At 39.0% G+C, this 21,655-nt stretch overlaps 1 protein-coding gene across 1 annotated transcript; it reads right to left on the bottom strand.

Annotated features, from left to right (window-relative positions):
- Positions 1–1,595: 1,595 nt before the first annotated feature.
- Positions 1,596–21,309, bottom strand: marchf5 (membrane-associated ring finger (C3HC4) 5). Its single transcript, XM_088305252.1, has 6 exons — positions 20,894–21,309; positions 17,552–17,754; positions 3,445–3,575; positions 2,733–2,916; positions 2,169–2,335; positions 1,596–2,032 (listed from the first exon to the last, which is right to left on the bottom strand). Exons 1-6 carry the CDS (start codon positions 20,935–20,937, stop codon positions 1,916–1,918), a joined length of 846 nt encoding a protein of 281 aa, XP_088161378.1. The 5' UTR covers positions 20,938–21,309; the 3' UTR covers positions 1,596–1,915.
- Positions 21,310–21,655: the final 346 nt, after the last annotated feature.

Genomic DNA, 21,655 nt, shown 5'->3' on the forward strand with positions numbered 1-21,655 from the left:
GCGTGCGTGGCAGTTAAGCCGAAGAGGAACAACTTCCGCCCGGGCACTAGCGGGGCGACATTTCGCTCCGTTCGGGACCGTGCGAGAGCTCCGGAGGAGACCGGCCGGCGTGCGTGGTAGTTAAGCCAAAGAGGAACACCTTCCGCCCGGGCATGAGCGGAGCGCGAGGCTGTCAGTTATGAATGAATAAATGAATAAATAAATAAATGAAGAATGCCACCTTTCATTTCACAGGGCACACCGGACGGCGTACCAGCAGGTAAAAGTCGAAGTAATTAAATAAATACAAAAAGAAGTAATTGAATAAATACAAAAATAATGGCTGGGGAATAAAAAAATAAGTTTTAATAATAATCTTTTTTTTTTTGTTATAACATGAATTTCACTCTCTCTCTCTCTACCCGTATATATATACATATATATATTTCTTTATTTTTTTTAAGCATTTTTGAAGGTGCGCCGCTACTTGGCACTTTTTTTTTTAATTAAGCATTTTTGAAGGTGTGCCGCTACTTCGCGGGGTTTCAGTTTTCGCGGGTGGTCCCCATTAACCGCGATAACCGAGGGTTCACTGTACACCCTGAACTGGTTGTGAGCCGACATGCTGACCTTGTTGGTACCTCATAACAAATACATTGATATTTATCAATTTTTAATTGATGTTTTACATTGTCAACTTTCTCCACTATTTCATAAGCAGAAATATCCAAATTTCAAAGTTTCTGGCCACACCAAAAGTATTGTGCTGTGGAAAGGACTGGGGGATGTGAAGTCAGGAGCTAAGACTTAAATATTTCCCATTGTCAACAATTTTGGGAAGTGATTTCTCAGTGAGAAGTTCTCATATCACATGTTTAATTAATTCAAACAAAGTTAGCATTTGTATTTGGAAAAATACATTTATTCATAGAACAGATACCAAAGGACTGAACTGAGACACTGTGAGGATGCAGGAGAAGCTCGCCAAGTTTACACATGCAGGTTAAATATTCCCAAGTAGTGTTTTTTTTCTTCACAATGAAGTCACACATTGTGACAGTCTCCTCTGAGGTGAAAAAGAGCAACTTGCAGCTTTTGTGGCCACAGCCCCACCCTTGTGCACACTTTTGTAAAAATCAAGCAGTTCATTCCATTCATGGTAAATTCTTATTTACAGTTTCCCCGATTCACATTCTTAATTGTTGCTGTTGGAAACATTTGTCAGCGGCCTTGGATAAGTGAGCCGTTTGAATTTTTCACAAGTCCTGAAAATGCGTGTCCCATTACAACATTCACAAGTGTCTCCGAAGTAATGATCACCTCATAAGGGAATGATCGCATAACCTCAAAGAAAAAACAAAAAAAAGGTTTTCATTGTGTCCTCACTTTTGTGTTCTCATGGGACCATTATATCCGTGTTGGCCTCCCCTCCCCTCCTCGTAAAAATCTTCAATTTTGTAAGATGTGATTGTACAAGAATTCCAGACAATCAAGGTGAAGGCTACCAAGCCCTTAAAACTCAAAATATTTGTTCACATTGTTCTCTTGTGAGCAATTTGAGGAAGAAAAGCATAAAGGAAGATTCCTGACCGATAAATCACTTAATTTGCTTCTGGTTGGGTCCAATTCTTAACATTTTATTTAACTTCCATACATCTGAAACACTGGCAAAAGGGGGCCTATCCAGTAACTCTTATAAAACAACAATTTATTATTAAAACAAACCAACTCACTGCTTTATGCGTGTACACATTCTCCAGTGTTCATGTTTTTGTGTGTTGTCCATTTTCAGCAGACAGAAGCATCAGAGGTTTAAAAACAAATGTTGGCAGGATTCCGGCGGTGCCTCGTCGTCGTCATGTGAAGATCATTCGCAGGAGGGCGAGACCGACTGATCGCCCCCAAACCTCGCCCACATTTACAGCTTGCCGGGTCCTCAGGCTTCCTCCTGCTCAGGGAAGTTGAGGATCTTCCGGTGGGCTTGCCTCATGTACTGCTGCTGTTTGAAGTACACTTTGAACGCCCCCTTGATGGCCACAAAGGCGATTCCTCCCTGCGAAGGGAATGTTTTGAGCACATACTGTCATTGATATAGACCTTTTTATGATGTTTGTAAACAACGGGCATGACGTGAAATGATCTTTTCATTGTTTTTAAAGCGTGTGTGAGACATGTGTGGCTCGACGCACCAAGATGGTCCTCTGCAGGTTGGAGTTGACGCTGCTAAACATGAGCTTCCCCACAATGGTGGCGATGGTGGGGAAAACCAACGCGCCGCACAGGATCCGGGTGGCGGACACGTGATCGGCCAAAGGGCTCGCCTCGGCCGGGATGCGAGGTACCGGGCAGCCGATCCCTGTGGAGACGCACGCAATGGACAATTTAGGTTGAGTTGTGACATCACTCATTACAGTGAAAGCATGTTCACCTGAAATATGTGAAAAGCGATGATACAGAGAGATCTCTCTTAAAAAGGGTGTAATTTAATTTAAGTCTCATGATAGTCAATTAAGGTATTTTTTTTCATTCTGTAAATACAAAATAAATTGGTGACTATTGAGAAAGATCACTTTCGAGAAAACGATAAGAAGACTCTCTCTGATCATGAAGCACAGCGTGCGTCCAGCTGTGTGTCACTCCAAGTCAAAGATTACTTTAGGGAATCGTCATTAATGCGGACAGACTATATTTAGTGGAAGCCACTCAGCATCATGATTTCCGCCAAAGAGGGGGAAAAAAATGTGCATGCTAACCGGGGAAGATGCTGTTGAGGATCTGCAGTTTGTTGGAGTACTTCCTCCACAGTCGCAGGACGTAATCCTCCCAGCGGATCATCTTGCCGAGGATCAACATGACAGGGATGGTGGGCAGGCCGATAAGAAGGAAGAGAGGGTCGGCGCGCTCCATAACATCAAGACCCTCCTTGTGGCCCACCACCTGCGGATAGAACCAACCAAATTTTACCCAACCAAACTTTTTTTACTCCACTTTCATTATTGTAAAGTGATAATTTATTTTGTTAACAACAGAGATTTATGTGTCCCTCAATATGTTTTGGACATTGATTTAAAACTCGTTTTTTTTCTTTTGGAGTGGGGGCGGGTGTTGCTTGGTTAAATGCATGCTTGTAAATTATAGCTATGACAGTTCAGAAAGAAATTTTACCTAACCTTTAATTTTCAAATAATAATTATTACCACAATACATATTATATTATTGTTATTACATTATTACGAAAACCTCATGCGGTGGAGAAAACAAAAGAGTCCAGATTTGAAAACTGCGCAAAAATAGATACATCTTGCAAAGCTAACTTGCATCGCTGATTATTAAAAAAAAAAAAAGTGACCAGTGTACACATACCTAATTTGCCTAGCATTTTTAAATGAGGAATAAAAGCTACACAATTGCAACGAAAGTGTAGTAATAATCACAATTTGCTTTGATGGACTGCATTGGTCAAACCTGCATGACGGTGACGGCGCCATACGTGACGGCAGTCCAGTAAATAGATCCCACCATGATGCCGGCGGCAGCGAAGGGTCCGGCCTTGGAAATGAGCCGGTCGGCCAGGTCCAGTACGTAGACCACAGGCCCTGATGGAAATAAACGTCAAAACTCAATTGAGATTATGCACAATATATAGACATATAGCACCATATACCAAATACAAATCAACTACGAACGGCAAATTAGTATGTATGTGGATAAATTGGAAAAAAAAAATAAAATTAAAACAGGCCCAACATTTCTATTCACTGGCAGATCAAGTGAGGGAAGGGGGGTGGTGGAGGAAGCCCATTTAATCATTTCAGGTTGTGAATTTATGTGAATATTTTTGGCCATGGGACAGACCGTGTTTACAGAAATAACTGTCAGTTGCTACTCTCTCCACATTTGGTGCATGAGTGCTGAGAGGCAACAAGGATCACAAACATCACACTGACATACTTGGTTTTTGTTTAGTTTTTTTTAATCTCACCTCCTGCCAGCCGTTTGAAACTTCAGTGCTTTCTTTTTTTTTTTTAACTACACCTGTGTTTAAATTTAGTACTTGATTTATCTCGCAGACTGATGAGTAGGAATTTGTGTTACGCAGTCACAGTTGGAGGAAAATGGGTCGCCCTTTAATGATCCGCCAACAAGACAGAGAGAAACATTTTATTTGCATGCACTGTCAGATGATTTTCGTAATGAAGATAATTAAAAAGCAGGGTTGAACTGCAGTGCTTTAATAGTATGTGAGTGAGTGTTCCGTTGACGGCATGCGTACACAGTGACTGCATAGGAGGAGCAACTGAGGACATGTTGTCCTCTGAGCCGTGTTGTTGAGCTCTGCTGATGGGAGCTACACAAGAATACGACGACTCATCAGCCCGCTTCCATTGCTTCTTGCGCCACATTTCTACGACAATAAACAAAAGCTGGCTAAATAGAAAACCTGATATGTGACTGCGGGGGTTTCACAGCGGGGAATCTGTGGAAATGAGATGAGCTTGGCAGTAATCCCGAGAGGATGACAACTCTCATTAGCTCCATTCCCCCAAACTGAAAGCTGTCAACAGTGTTACCAAGATGTGAAATTGCTCTTATTCTGTTGACTAATTAACGCAAAGCATGTGCAATCAAACAATACTCACTTAACATCCGGATGTGTGTACAAAAGGAAGGTAGAACGCATTAGGCACACCACTATAATAAAATAAGTCGAGTCATTGCAGCAGTGACACGGCTGAACTGCTTTACACTCACCTTGCTGACTGATCATCTCAGATACACAATTTACGGCAAAAATCGACCGTGTTCTGTTCTTTGAAGGGCTTACTTCATTTTCTTTTAAACAACGCAGGAGCGTGCTTTACCAAAAAGAGATTATTTGGTCGTAGCTCTACAAGACATTCTCCCAGAAAAACTTTGGATTCTCCAGGAAAGTTTGGGAAAATTCCAACCCAGCTATGCATGGGACAATAGACGTTTTGAAGATTAAATGCGAAAAAAAAAATAAAAATGTTTATCGTCATTTGTCATCAGCAACGAACTGTCTATAATACAAGCAGTCAGAGGAAGCTCTGTTTGGGGGTGAAAAGCTTTCACTTATTAATCGCAGGGAAGTGAATCATATCCTAAATTGCAAACGGTGCAAAATGAAATCTAAGACTCAATGAAAATGAACGAGGTGGGTGAATGTAAATACAAATACTGCTTTGAGATAGAGTAAAGTAACAACAACAAACTTGCGATTAATTATTTACGAATTAAAAAAAAAAAAAAAAAAACTCAAGGCATGCTGGGTATAACTTTAAACGCCACAAGCGCAGCAGTTTGCATTTTGCGCCTCATCAAAACACAAAACATAACTACGAATGGCAGATTTTTAAGTTTTTCCCGATAATTGATAACGGCGGAGACTATGGTGCTTATGTCACCTGTATCCGTGTAGTCAGCAAGTCGAGGCGAGACAGAGACACTTTAACAAGTTGAGTTTTGGCTACTACTGTCTGCTAAACGCGTTACGCTTTTGCTCCCAAATCAGTCATCACAACCTCCAAGGCAGCAAATAAGCTACACTTTTTATTAGCATTCTCACAAAAGGTTTACGAATAATTAACAGAGGGAAAGACGGAGAAGCCATGCTTATTGCTAAGATAACCTAACGCAATCGTGAATTAAGTGCTTGTGTGACTGAGTACATTTCACGTAGGTCTCGCTGCAATCACATTCAAGTGTAGCAGATCCAACTTTGAACAGCAAAATAGCAGACAATTTAACAAGTGTCTGGAGAGAAGAACATTCAATATAGTGCTACACACAGCTAAGTAGGAAATGTTTGTTATGGCGTCCCGTATGTCAACCGCGAGGAGTGGCCTAGAAGATTAATTGTATATTATTGAGAAGAAACAATTAAAAAAAAAAAAGATGACTATAGTATATTGAATGCATACAATGTTACAAATATGTTTGCACAAAACAAAGTGCTGAGTTGATTTTTTTTTTTTAGCTGCACAGTAAATATTCTAAAATTACAGTAGTGCTCATCATTTTATTTGATTTCAATTCAATTTCTGTCAGAAACATTTTGTATGCCTCTTAGAGTAATATCAACATTTGTGCAAAGAAATATGCAGGTTTACATTGCTTTTGTTTACATTTTATGATTTTAAACAGTAGCATTATTGGATGAGGGTCTGATCTATAAATAGCTCACCAGTGATGGGACACTTTGACCTGCTAAGAATTAGTGAAGAATTAAAGCATTATCATTATTTATTCTTTTAACGTAACAAGGTACACATTTCTTACTGTACCGGATATTCTATATAAATAAATACAAAAAGGACATCTTAGAGCTGTAACTTTGATACAGTTATACCATGACACCACTATTATTATTTTTCATGGTAAGCATCTAATATTGGGCCACACCTAGATTCTTTTCTTCTATCCATGTCATGGGCTGTGAAAGTCTTGATGATGTTGCGCAGAATAGACACAGGACCATTTAGATCTATGCAGATGGACATGTAACAATTTTTTCCTCTTCTTTTTTGTTACATATTGGAGCACTTTTTACGTGAGCTAGTTCATGGAAACTAAGAAAATAGTTTAAGCTAAAATTGTGAACACAATTTTGGTAACAAAATGAAATGCAGGTGACGTTGCCCCTAAGAGACGTGTAGCTTTTGTCATTTGACTCTGCCCGAAATGCAAGGCTAGGTAAAAAGTGCTTTGGTTTTTTTTTTTGTTTTACATATGAAAGAAATGTGCACAAAGAAAATACAATATAGAGCTGGGTTTAATACTTCTCAACAAGAATTCCATCCACAAATCAAAGTTCAGTTCAGAAGTTGACAACTTGGCAAACAAGGCATCTCATTTTATGTTATTTAATTAGGGTGCATGCATGCATGCATGAATCCGCCACACTTCTTGTAATTGAAAATCAGTGAACTGTTGAACTGTACTCTGTATTATCAAAATGTTTAGAAAATATTTGTCTGGAATTCTTACAATAGAATACTTTCCTAATCTTGCCCTCAAGTAAAACACCAATTTCTTTAACTCATTCACTATCAGCCGAGTAAAAAAAAAGGACCTTTGACTTCTTTAGCCGTCAATGGTAGCAAATAAGTTACAAAAAAACTAATACTAAAGCTAACTAAAACAAACTAAACTAAATCTAATAAAAACTAACAAAGCCACCCTGAAAACAAATTAAACCTAACTAAATAAAAAAAACGACTTAAAACGAAAGAAAGACTCGAATTAACACTCCAAAACTATAATAACCCTGCTGAGCACTCAAGTAAAAAAATATTTTACTTACTTTTTTTTTTTTTTTTTTTACACTTGAACAGCTTCACTAAAAATAAATGATGGAAAAAAAAAAAAAAAGGTACAAATTACTAATTGTATGTGTAAAATTAACTGAATGGTGAACAATGGAGTTAGACTTTTTACTTTCAAGATGCAGTCAACACCATCAAAACACAAATGAAATTGTGCAACACGCGTGAAATAATGGATCTATATTATATTTAATGTGCGTTACCAATAAAATGGCACCCTATGCTCGACATGTAGCGTACTTGGTCGCCGTACAATTACAAATATTTTTAAAAACGCAAACATCGGTTTTTTTCCACTGACCTTCCAGTTCCACTTTCTAAAGGAGTTCCGGTGGATGTATACAATAAGTAGAATAGTAAATCATTGGACGTAGGTCATGGACAGTAGAAAATGAACCCAACGTAACTTCATTTCTTTTCTGGTGGCGTATTATCACATTATGGACAACGTGGGATTTGATTAAAGGGTAATGTGTTGCATTGACATATTGCCAGTTTAAGGTTAATAACTTTTCTGCAATCTGATGCAGTTTAAGGATATCCATAAGTGGGTTGGCATCTCATGAAGAGGAAGTGGTTGTGATGGCTATTGTTTACCATTCAAAAGTAATTCACACACAAATGACAGCACAGATCTCAGTCAAGTATATTTTATCTCTGAGGTAAATCTTTGCAACATTGTAAGCAGTGAAATCTGCGGTAAGAAAATATTTATCCTAAAAATTGGTCCGCCCTGAACATTCAGCTGGAGTCTGGACCATACTTTCTGAGAATTGCCTGTCAATAATTTTTTCCAGTCCATTTTAAGTTTGGTTTTTTCTCAGCTTATTTTTTTTGGGTTGTTCCAATGCAAACACAAGAAATAAACATGAATACCAAATAATGTGTAATTGCTAAAAATGTTTTAGGAGAAGTGGTGCAGTATCTGACAGGATCATAATTGGTGCCAATGTATTTATTTGCCCCCGTCTGTATATAAAGTGAATTTGATAGCCTGAATGATACGTAATAGGTAAATGTTACAATATCATCTCTCTCACTGGTGTTGCCTTCTGGAGTTTTCTGCAAAACGAGCTGCCACAAAAATACCAAAAATTACTGAGATTACTTGTCAAGAGTGTGACAGTTGCAATTTTCACCTGATCTTTGAATGTCATTTATTTTTGTACAAGAGCATGACTGCAGGTCATATCCTTTAAGTGCTCAACCATTTGCAATTTTGCAGTGTTTTCTTTACTGCCAATGATTGATGGTTTTACAAGCCATATGTGAACGCTTATGCTTCAAAAGACACATCCTGTCAAAATTCATTACGTTTCCAGAAGTAGAACCACACTCCTCTCTGCTCAACCTTTGATGAGCTGCTTCTTCAGCTTACTTTGCCCTGTTTACCTCTAACACCTCACCCCCAGATTCAAAGCACTACCCAAGCTTCTGTCTGACACCAGACAGTACGGCTCGGAGACTTTTCGATTTAAAATCAACACGTACTCTATATAGTTTTAATCCCACCATCCCTTTAAATGACTGAGTTCAGTGAAACTGTAAAGACAGCACTCCTCCGTACAAACATTCCTCATGATTCGAAATTAAATATCTATTATTTTGCGTTTCTATTAAGGCTTAAACAATTAAACAGCCAGACAATTTAATGAGCCGATATTAAGACAAGTTCTGGTTAATATTGGCTCATTAAATTGACAGGACCTTTTTAAGATGGTTGTTGGAGTGTAGCTGGTGGCACACCTGAAACAAAACCGCTTTACTGATTGGTTGGCTGAGTTGGGGAGGAGGGCCGCCGATCAGGAAGGAGCAGGACGAGAACTCTCGCACTGAGACTATTTAACGCCTGTGACACAATAAAAACACAAATGACAGCCACTAAATACCACAGGGCGTAACACACCTCTAACGTCTGAACAGTAGTTACAGTCTATAAAAATCAGCAAATTCAACATTTAGGAATGCTTTTGATTGCAAAATAATAATTATCTACATACAACCCAGATTCCAATTAAATTGTGACTGACAGAATATAGTAATTTGTGAATCATTTTCAACCTATATTTAATTGATTACACTACAAAGACAAATTATTTAATGCTCAAACTGATAAACGTTGGTTTTAGCACATCACTTAACCACTAACTACTTTGAATTGTATAATCACGTTTAAAAAAAAAGCTGGGACAAGTGGCAAAAAAGACTGAGAAAGTTGAAGAATGCTCATCAAACACCTGCCTGGAACATCCCACAGGTGATCTGGTGAGTGCTCGGGCTGAACGATTAATTGCATTTACAATCCAGTCGCCATTTTAGAAGGCGCCATTTTGTCATCGCAGAGGCTCTCGTTAAAATGGGCATTACTTTATTTACAACGGCGGGGGACAGGGGTATTCACAGAACGCTAAGATAACACGAAAAGACGTTTAATGAGACGCCGCCGGCGCCCTGGTAATGCCCACTGGCGCTTTATATGACGTCATAAATAGGCATTACCAGACTTTTCCTACTGATTGACATGTGTGATGTCACTAAATGGAGATGGCGCAAGCTTTGTTTTCTTTATACCTATGTTTTATTTATTCATCTATCAACATGATGAGTTCAGTGAGTGATTTTAGAAGTGCAGTCCATGTTTACACGTTTCATTAAATGAAGTGACTTGTAGGAAGTTAGTAGAGGACGACTAGATAATAGTTTATCGGTCTATTTAAGAAGTTGAATGATTATAAAGTGAAGCAAAGTGGTATGTAGGAAGTGGTAAAGCAGTTAGTTTGTTGACATTATTGTGGTAATCTGACCTCATTAGAGCATTCAAGTACACGACACCTGTGTGGCAAAATGGTGTTAAAACTGCACATCAAAATATTTATAAATTTATACCTGTAATTGTACAAATAAACTATTTCATAATAATTCATGATGCATTTTTCTTGACTTCAGCTAACGTCCAGTGGCTCCAAACAATTGACTAGCTGCTTCACTTCACAGTCATCATTAGTAGTTCAATGGATCACATCGGTCACGGATTGGAGCGCAACACAAGATTTTTTTGTCATACATGGGATCATTTTTTGAGATCAGAAAAAGAAATAAATAAATACAACTTTGTCTTAATTTATTTTTGAAAAAAAAAACTAAAAAAATAAAACCATCTCCTATTGTCAAATATGGCCGTTTAGGATTTAAGAACATAACTAGAGCTGGGCAACTATTACATTTTTTAATCGCGATCAATCGGATGAGGGCTTTTATGATTAATCGCGCTTAATCGCATTGTTATCCCAAAATCCCCAAAATTCGGAAGTTGTGTCTAGCACATTTTTATTTTAAAATGAACTTCCATATAAAGTGCCTTAACATTTGTTGGGCGTAACCTTTTGGTGCCTGACAGAATTTGTAACCCCGAGTAACTTGACCTGGGAAAAAGCGATCCTGCTCACCTTTGCTAAAGTTACTCAAAATAATCCCAGGAATATGCAGATAATCATTTGATGGGGGTTGGGGTTCATTTTTTATGACTATTCATTTTGGAAAAATTAGCAATGGCCACTCCCCCCTCCGCTCTCCGCATGGTAAGAGTCAGTGAAGGGACCGATTACAAACTCTTCATGGGAAACATTGCACTTTTATTGCTTAGAACAGAGGTAGTCAATTAAAAGTCACAGAGGTCCACAACGAAAATTTCTTCCAATTAAAAGGTCCAAACCAAAGTCCAACTTCCCGAAATGTCTAGCCTAAGTTCACATTTTTATATAGTTTCAATATTTAGTCATTTTCAACAGAGCGCACTTATATACTAAATATTTAGCAATGTTCCCATTAAACACCTTTGCCAGTCAAACAAATATAAGGCGTTTATTTCACATTCAAGAAAATGTGGCTCCAGGAACTTAAGGGTCCCACTTCCGGAAAAAAATAGTAAAATATCTCCCGCGGAAATATATCAAGTGCTAAGCATTGAGTTAACATCTTTTGCCTTTTTTTCAAATGAAAGAGTTATCAGCCTAAAAAAAACGGAAAGCCTAATTATCCAAGTAAAACAGGTGAACATGTTCAGTACACAATCAATAAAAATGGCTGTCCTCATGAAAAACTAATTCAAAATGAGCTTTGACAACACCTTTTCTTTTGAATATTTTCTTAACTTCTCTTAATGAGAAAAATGAGTTTGTGACTGCCCTGCCAGTAACTTAAATCTGGGTTGGAACGGATTCAGGGACATTGGGATTTGGTAGATTATTTCACACATCTGGGCTTAGTGTTTTCCTTTAAATAATGTTTGTGCAACCACATTTAAGCACTCCTTCACAACTTCCCCATCACTTGAACGTTTTTTTATGTTTCCCCAAAATCCATGATACTTTTACTGAATATTCGTTTGCATACCGCTGGGATGTAAACGAAAATGTAAAAATCTGTTGTACTGCACTCGAAGTTCGATGTTTTTGCCTGCGCTCACCTCAAACGTCAGCGGATAACTGTGCACAAAAGGGCGGTGCTTTGTTTCGTAGTGGCGCTTCGCAATGTTGCGACGGTTTCGGAGCATATAATGCACATTGGTTTTGAATTGGCTGCAGCCAGAACAAAACTAAATTTCTCCGTCCATTCATTTAAAACAAGACGCATCGACCTCGCGAACCTTTTAGCAAGGCAAACTGTAAGCAGCACTCTCTTCCAGTCTGCTGCGCAATTGGCAGTGGATCGTAAACAAAAGATTTGATTGGCTCAAATCAGTGACGCCTTTTCCGTATTGACTAGAATTGCAGCGCCAACGTTTGCGAATGCGCCCTGAAAAAAAATTCATCATAGCTTGGCCATGGGTCCGGTCTGAACCATCCCGCGGTCCGCCATTTGGTGATGCCTGGCTTAGAATGTCCAAAAACGGTGAGATCAATTGTCACCAAAATGACAGTTGACAGTTTCACAAATTGGCTGCAAGCGGTGGTGGACTTAGCTAAATGTCCGAAATATAACCAGTCCAGGTTTGTGTGCACATTCTTGCTCTGGTCTGCTTCAGCCTGTATAAGTGGAGAATCGATCGGCACAGTATGATTTTTGATTTTGATTGGTTTTTGAAGGAGATATGAGCTCACATTTGATGTTGATAAAGCCAAACTATTGTGCGGAACACTTTTCTACTTTTACAGGTTGAAGTGGACATTTGTATTCATTTGCATTTTGGTGGCGATTGATCGCCGTTTTAGACAACAGACCTGACGATCCGAGCAATATTACTTTGCTTACCTCCTGCTGTGACGTAAATGCTGAAATCGGAAAAAAATAAGCCGAGCTCCAAAAGGTGGCGTGCCAGTTTGTTGTGAATCTCAACACAAGAAAAAAAAACTTAAATCATAACAGTCTTTTAGGAGGAACATTTTAGTACTGATGTAATTTTTACATGGAAACCTATTATATAAGTGCCAATGTTAACGTCAATAAAGGGACACTTGATCCGGCTAAACATAGCTCTTATATAATAGGTATGTAAAACATGTAAAACAATACATCAGTGATAAAAGTCACACCCAAACAGATTGTAGTGAATTAACGGCTTTTTTGTGATGAGATTTACAACAACTGGGCACACCCCCTTTTGGAGCTCGGCTTGTTAATTCTGTCTCAGCAGTCTACGTCAAAGCAGGGAGCCAAGCGAAATATTGGTAGGTTTGTCAGTTCTGTGAAACAACGACTGATCGCCACCAAAATTCAAATGCACATTACTACTCTTGTTTTCGGACATTCAACTATGCTAAAGTTTTGTTGATTTTCTGTAGGATGCCAGCAGCTGTCGGCAGGCAGGCATGGATGTCCAATTCCTGACGTGACTCCTATTAACTTTTAGTTTGACTTCAAATCCCTCCCCCTCCCCCTCCCCCTCCTCGTGCCTCTCTGCCCGCCCTCTCATTTTTCCTCCCTCCCTCCCCCTCCTTCCCTACTAATTAGAAATCTAAACGCTACTTTTCTGCAATGTCGCGTCAATACTGTGCGCGGAGCTTTGACTACAAGTGTCACGCGCTCGTGCTGCTGCCAAGAGTACAGTCGTCTCAAACAAAAGAGGCAGCAAGGAAACAGTTTGTCGGGTTGCGGCCGGGAAACAGGTGCGGTCCGTGCCGGAGTTGCATGCCAACCACACTCACAACAAAGCGAGAGAAACAAATTCCAAAAATGTCTAACTTGCTCCACAACAACCTTTTACTAAGATGTCAACATTCCTTGTTCCGCAGTGTTTGATTCCTTTGAGGCGATCTCTTCGTTTTCTTCGGAAGATGGGATTTGCCATACAAAGGCATATGGCTCACCGGATGAGGCCGTCCATCCGCAGTTCTTTAAGGAGGTTCTCCCGAGTATTGGCGAATCAGTTTCGGCCATTACCAACAGCAGTCTGTCTTGAGGTGTAGTCCCTCAAAACTTTAAACATTCTCTGGTGCAACACCTGCTTAAGAAACCAGGCCTTGTTCAAGGTTTGCCGTCAAATTTAAATCCATTTCCTGATTGTCTTTTATTTCTATAATTCTCGAAAAAGGGGTGCACATGCAGTTAAGATCTTTCTTGGACGAACGCAGTGTCATGGAGGTTTTCCAGTCAGGTTTCAAGAAAACAGTCAGCTTTGCTACAAATTTTGAATGATATCCTCCTCGCAAATGACACTGGAGACTGTGTGTGGCTTGTCTTTTCGAGCTAACAGCAGCGTTCGACACGGTGACCACAGTATTCTTCTGGCTCGTTTACAGCATCAGGTATGCATTAGCAGTAGTGCTCTAGAGTGGTTTAACATATTTTTCAACTCTTTTCCTCGAAAATATGAACATTTTACATGTTATTTTAACACGATTTCTTTTAACTGCTGCTTGATGACGTTATTTCTGTGTGACACACTATAAGAGGACTAAATCTCCCAGAAGACTGTTTTCCCTTCTCTTCTTTCAGCTAACGTCCACGCAGTAATATTGCAATAAATACAAATTAAAATCAAATCCAAAGGCTTGTGAATTAAATTACCAAAGATGAAAACAAAGGCCATTTTTGTTTAAATTATAGTTTTATAAAATGTAGTTTCAGTTAGAATTCATTTCTTTTAAAGATTTTTGCTTTTTATTTTATTTCGTTAAGGAAAATGTTCATTTTTTAGTTTTAGTTATTTCTTCTGTTTTTGTTTACTAAATTAACCTTGGTCTGAATAGGACAATACAGTTTTTTTTTTTCAAATCCTACCTGGGCCTCTTTTGTATGTGGGTATAAATTGTATATGTATGCAATGCGTCTGCAGTATGAACGCTCATCCGCACACATCCTATATGTCATCAAAAAACCAATATTTCGTCCGCACGTGCAGGGGAGAGTGTGCTTGGGAAACTACAGACATCGTCGGTCAATCTGCAGATGGATGAGTAAAAGTTCTTGCCTTAACATTTAACAATTAACAATTAATTTCTAAAAGACTAGCAAGACAGCGGTTGATTTGACAGAGCAATGGGAATGAGAACAATAACAGGAAGTAAAAATGTACCAAAAACAAATTGACGCTAAATATCACGTAAACGACTCTAGTCTAGCCTCATTCTAATCAGTCTTGCACAGGGCTACCAGCGAGCATGTCAACTAGCATGGCACTGGACAAGGATTGGAGTTAGTCTGCTTATACAAAATATGGTGCATATCCTTCCTCACTCAGTTTCTAAAACTTAAAGTAAATTAAATACAAGACTTTTGAATTACATTTGAAATCTAATTTGATAATAAGAACTAATGCCTCGGTGTTGTCCAAAGTTGAGTATCTGAATAAGTTAGTATATGAATAGCATGTATCCGCTCTCAAGTGTACTGACTAAAACCACGACTGTTGTGCCGCTATAGTGATTCTCCGATTTGACCAAAACAGTTATTCAGTAAATAATTGTTTAAGATTGATCATTGACTTTTAATTTTGGCTCTATTTACGATCATAAACTCCAACTTCTCAAGTGTTAAATGTATATGATTTGGGAAAATGTTATTTTAGACATTTTAGTGGCAATTCAGCGCCTTGTTTCTAGATGTTTTCAATGCCTTTTTAGACTTTTTAAAAATCCACGGGAGCCATGCTTCAATGATGGCCATTCATTACAACAGATCTTTTTCAGAAAAAAAAGGATTACAAAACGCCAGAGGAAAAAGCAACACAGTTAATCCTTAAATGCTGTCTGAAAGAGGTCAAGTGAGGTGCGGTGATGGCTCAAGTGATATGCTGACGTCAAGTGTTATGAAAGTGTGATGTCCAAGATTTAGTGCAAAAGTAAAGATATACTGAAAGATTTTGGATGTTTTTTGTTTTTTTTTAACAAACAATAATGCGTTTAAGAGCTCATATTGCATTGCCTTATAAATTACATAAAAATTGCACAATCAACCAGGAAATTCATGCGTGAAAGTCATTGCTTAAATAAGAGCGTTACACGTGGTTTGTGAGCATGACAATTAGTAGAGCAGTAATTATGAGTTCTTCAGAAACCTCAGCATTAATTACTCCTGTTGATTAACATTTCCCTCTTAAAATAGCAAGCTTCCAACCAAGTGCTAAATATCACATGCACAAGATTATTTACTGAAGCAAAGGAATTGAGCTGAACCTTCTGCTTATAGCGCCTGAATGAGTGACAGCACAGCCTTAGTCTCTAGAAATATAAATGAACCTTGCAGGCTTCCTGCAGACAACATTGTCTTGAGGCCAGGTCTCATCTCACATTGCAGCGCCTTGCTCTTTGAAGATAAAATTCGAGTGGCCCAGTGACTGAAGGATAATTCAGTGACAAGTGCGCACAATTAGCTTAACATTAAACATTATAAACATTGTAAATGCACCCTTGTAGCAATTACAATTGCTGGAAATTTAGAACAAAAAATGGATATTAAGCAGATTCTAGCAAGTTTAGCAAGACTGGGCCTCATGACAAATCATAGGTGATGCTTAAAAATAGCTGACTCACACTGATCAGTGAGGAAAAATTAGGTTAATAGTTCTCTGAAACATCTATCAGAAAAACGATAGCCACGGTAACAAATGACCATCCCATTGTTTCTCATTAGGATAAAAAAAATAAAGTATTTTTACAACCATATATTGCACCTAAAAGTCTTAAATTTTCTCCAAAATGGAAATCACTTCCAACATTCGGTGAACCATACTGTAGAGAAGAAGAGGACCAGCACAGTAGCCATACGCACAACGGGGCACGAGAAATCGACTTTGACTGTTGTGCTTGGTTGTCATGGTAATGGACAGAAACTGTCCACTATCGTGATTTTTAAGAGAAAGACGGGGCCTTAAAAAAAGTTTCCAGCAGGAGTCATCAATAAGGCAAATCAAAAGGGCTGGATGGACGAGGAGAAAATGAGTGAGTGGAAGGTGTACGTAAAGAGGCTGGTTGTTTTTTTTTCCACGCCTCACCGTCCCTGTTCATCTGTGATTCCATGCGCGCCCATCTCACAGCCGCGGTGTAAAAAAATCAAGTTTAGCAAATCGATTCTGACCTTGCCATCATTCGGGGGGGGCTTGCCAAAAGAAATCCAACTGCTGGACATTGGTGCAAACACAGGGTGTTCAAATTTAAGTTGCATGCTGCGTGGAAGCGATGGACGACAGATGGCGAACACCGTTTTACTAAGAATGGGAGGCAGCGCAGGGCGAGTTATGTCACAATTGGTGAGTGGATTGCGGAAGTATGGGCTAACGTGTCTGCTTGCATTGGTGGTCGAGCTTTCAGAAAAGCCTGTATTACATCTGAGGGGCAGCGCAGCAGCGACACTGACAATAACAATGACAAGAGGAAATCTAGTGTTTTTGGTGGAGAACCCGATTGTTCATTTCGGCTACAGAAGAGGACTTTGATGTCTTTGTGAATGAGGACTGATCGAAAAATCATGTGAGTACACTATGCCATGCATGCTAGTTTATGTTTTAACATGCCTGCGCCCAATAATATAGTGCGCCGTATGTTATGTGTTAAATACTCGCCTTATGGTCGTAAAAATTCGGTAGACTCGTGACAGACAATATTAGATATCAACTGCTTGTACAAAAGTCCAATGTTGCAAAAAAAAAAGCCACAAAATAAAATAAAATGCCTAATACAGGCTAAATGCTACACCACCGTACAAAAAGTATAGCTAACGCTTCTACAATTTGTAATCCTGCTGTTACTTTCACCAGCCCCCATTTGGCTCATTTTCGACGTTCCACTTACCCAGTTTGGGAAAGACAATGAGATACTCTGCATTGCACTGTGGACAGGCTACACGTGCTGTGCTATTGCCACGCTGCTTCTCATCCACCCAGCGCTGTAGGCATGCCTGGTGGACCCATTTGGTGGAACCCCGGCAGCGGCATGGACGCACCCACTCTGCTGTGCGGTCATCCTCGTCTGTTGCGAAACATACCCAGCAACTCCTAAAACATATACATGACGACGGGTGTAATGAAGACAAAGCACATCCTGGAATATATGGCAAAAGTGAATTAAAATCAATAGAAGATTAATAAACGTCCAGCTGATGAATGTATATGCTTGTCAAGATCAACAAAGTTAATTCCACAAGAAATGAATACATATATGATACATCTGGTTTTACTTTGTAAATGCTGCCGTGCTCTATCCCTTTTGTGTCATGACGGACGTGTGAGGTGGTCAGAGTAAGAGCCACAGAGTAGACGCCATAACATATGCAATTTGACAGACTTAAACATTTATTCATTTTGCTAGCTAAAGACTTCACGAGGAGAGCCTCAAGACCCTAGTGAGTGACACACATGACCTTTAAATAAATTTTTATTGGCTCAAAGTCAATGAATGACATAAGTGGGAGTTAAAAATAATAATAAATGAATAAAATCAAAACATGTGAAGCAAAGGCTATGACTCTGGAGGCGAAAAGCTCTCAAAAACTTCGATTGAAGATCGGCATGGATGGGGGCGGGGGCTACAAAACACAGTGCTCCCACTGATTCAGCTCCTATTCATGTAACCGAGCCTCACAGTAGGACAGGATTTAATAAAGCACCACCGAAATGCAATCCTACACGCGAAACTTGAAACGGAAGCTCACCGTTTGCTAATGCATTCGCCAAGACAACTCTTGTAAAAGTATGTCTCAGTGTAACAATAATAATCATGCCCTTTGCCACCGATTCTGTTCAGAACTTTTATGGAAGGAATTTCTAGGCACGGTCAATGCGTTGAGACGTTCTGGGAGTTGGAAGATGTGGCTGGGGAGAGGGAAGTATGGTCTTCCCGAGTGAAGTGCTGCGTCGGCGACGTGACCCCGGATAAGCTGTAGATAATGGATGGATGGCTAGATGGATAGATGGATGGATGGATGGATAGGTGTATTGTGGTGTTGACATGTAAACCTAAAACCTTACTGACAAACCCTTTTTATTTTGTAAACAAATGAATAGACTACTAAATACAAATAAGGACCTACTTTGGAAAAAGCCTTAAGACAAACGAGGCAGCCCTTTGTCAAAATCCATTTTGGAAAAAATTTAGCCAATATAGTTGTGGCCTTGTGTGTGGATGCACACCGCAATGTATTTTGAGCCAGGATTCCAGCACTTGCTCAACACCATTGAGATTTAAATTTGGGTCAGACAGGTAGCATGGAAATGCTGACACATCAGTTATACTGCCTTCATTTTCAGGTTTAAAAACGAGTCAGAGTTGAAAAAGGTGAGAAATATACGACCCCTCAAGGGGGTCTGGGGGCATGCTCCCTGAAAGAAAATGTTGAAACTTTCATATTTAAGAGACTTGTAAGATAAAAATCAAGGAGAATTAAAAGACAGTACCAATGTATAATGTGGTCACATTTTGCTATATACACGATCTGTGGGACCAGCGGAGCAGAAGACGACATTGTGCCAAATTTAGGAAACGGAGTCTCTAATTTCAGTGAGTATTTAATAGCAAGACCAAAGTACACGTCGCAAGCCTGCACTGACGTCGGTCAGAATAACAATGCAAGATGTGATTATAAGACAATCGCCGTGAAGAGGAAATCACCAATAAATCTGTTTTACCATGAACCATACGGATTACAAGGACAACTTTGGGACTCAACAAGCATGCTTAAGAAAAGCTAAGTAAAGCTCAACACACTCAGAAAGCCTCGTCGAGTTGAGGAAACACACTATAGTATTGACAAAGCAAGTAAACGTTGCTGAGACATCACGAGCGCTGCATCATTACATTTGCAACTACTGTATATGATGTGCAGTAAGTATAAGAAAATTTGCAACTGTCAAAGATTTTCGGCTGAATTAGTGACTACAAATGTATATTCAATAACGGCGCAAGACACTGTAGCGCTAAGAGCTGTATTTCTCTTAACATCTGTATTAAAACTCGTGCACAAAGCCACAAATTATATAAGGCTTGGGCGGTACAACCATGATTCTGTATCCTGCGGTGACAAATAAAAAACAAAACAAAAAAACAACGCTGTCATTTTCAACGCAGAAAAAAAACTGCAGCTTATAAAACGACATTAAATATATTTTTCTTAGCACATGTAAAAAGGTGTATTTGTGTTTTCAACTTAACATTAAAAGAACTACTCAAGATTTATAGTAGGCTATGAGATTTCTTGGAAGCGCAATGGAATGACGTTCGATTAGCTACGTGACAGCCCATGGCCAGTTGCATTGACAGTCTTGCATTAAAATTAGTTATGGTATTACCGTATACCACGTTGTAAATGGGAGAGGGTAAAACATTGTCAAAATTTGAATACCTCACAACCCTAAATTACATATGCCAGGGTGACATGTGCGGCACAAATCACCATATATGACCTAAAATATATATTTTTTCATTCTGACATCTGTAGTACCTAGAAATTGTAGCCCTTTTCATATGCCACACCAAACTCAGCTGATATATATCATTATGGAGAATAAAATGAATTGTCAGAAATATTCACCGGAAATGTATTTAAACGACTTTTCTCTTTCCGATTGCTTTAGTAGTTGGAAGTGGTACGCCGGTAATTACTGCAGGACAAAATGTGATGACATCTGTCATTATGGAGTGATAGGAGACATTTAAGAGATACAAACATAAACAAAAATCCATGAAAACATCCCGTTTAGCCTGGAAATAATTTTAAGTTATTTGTTAAAGATTGCCGTAGAATGTCATCATACAATATTTTGAAGAAGTATAAATATCTTAAATAAAAATAAACAAGACATTATGTTCTGAAACGCTGTCTAGTTTTATTTTGCGGTTTTCCCAACCTTGTCCGATCCCATGTCGCTGGACTCAATTGAAATTCAGAATTAGAATGCCCTTTATTGTCATTGTACTCAGTGTACAAGATTGGAGATTATTCACTTTTTAAAAAATTAAGCAACACGCGTAAAACACAAAAGGGAAAGTTGAAGTTTCAACATAAATACCACCTAGTTTAAACCCTTACTATATTTACTATTACCACTTATCAGCTCTCTATGGTTAACAACCGTTTTGATATTCCATAACGTGATTAATAGCACGTAGCTTGCATTAGCATGCTAGGCATACACTCACCTGTCGAGATTCTGCTGCAGGACCACCGCATCTACGTCCGCCATTATCAAGAAGAGAAGTGTTGAGTGTTGAGTGTTGGTACAACCAATGTCTTCGTATAAAGATAAACATAAAAACGAATAGCCCGTTAAATCACCGACACCAGGAACTGGCGCTAGCTAACCTAGCTAGCGAGGCCTTCTTGTTGATGCGAGTTCCCAGCTACTCACAAACCTACTATTAAGCAAAATTCTTTTTATTCATGGTCATTGCGCGCTATCTATCTCTTCGCTGCACTCCACGCACTACCATAAATCACAAACATCTTTATTTTGGCCTAGGCCGAGGAGGCTGTCACTCATGTTACCACATCGTTGTGACCGCTTGACTCCGACGGATGACAAGCGTCTCTGAGGCAGTGTAGACAGACATGCGTGATTACGTCATCAAAACAAGGACGTGCACACGTGACATTTTCATCGCTTGACATGGGAAATGTAGTTTAACGACTCCTCTGTCAACGTATTTTACTCTCGCAGCGTGTCATTTTTGGAAGTATGGGTAAATTGTTGTTTGTCAGCTGCTTTGTCGCATTTTTGTAATCACAAATCATCACAAAATACTTAGGTATAAGATATAGATATAAAAGAAGCACAAATATTTCCATGGTTTTCGGCATTTTAAACAGACAAGAAGTACCTATTTGATTGCATATTTATTTGAAAATTGTACTTTCAACATTGTTGCTCACTCAATCAACATATTGCACACAGCACACAATAA

Source organism: Idiotropiscis lumnitzeri, chromosome 9 (assembly GCF_059441095.1).
Source record: "Idiotropiscis lumnitzeri isolate Australia: NSW breed Sydney's pygmy pipehorse chromosome 9, RoL_Ilum_1.0, whole genome shotgun sequence".
In the NCBI taxonomy this organism is placed as follows: Eukaryota; Metazoa; Chordata; class Actinopteri; order Syngnathiformes; family Syngnathidae; genus Idiotropiscis; species Idiotropiscis lumnitzeri.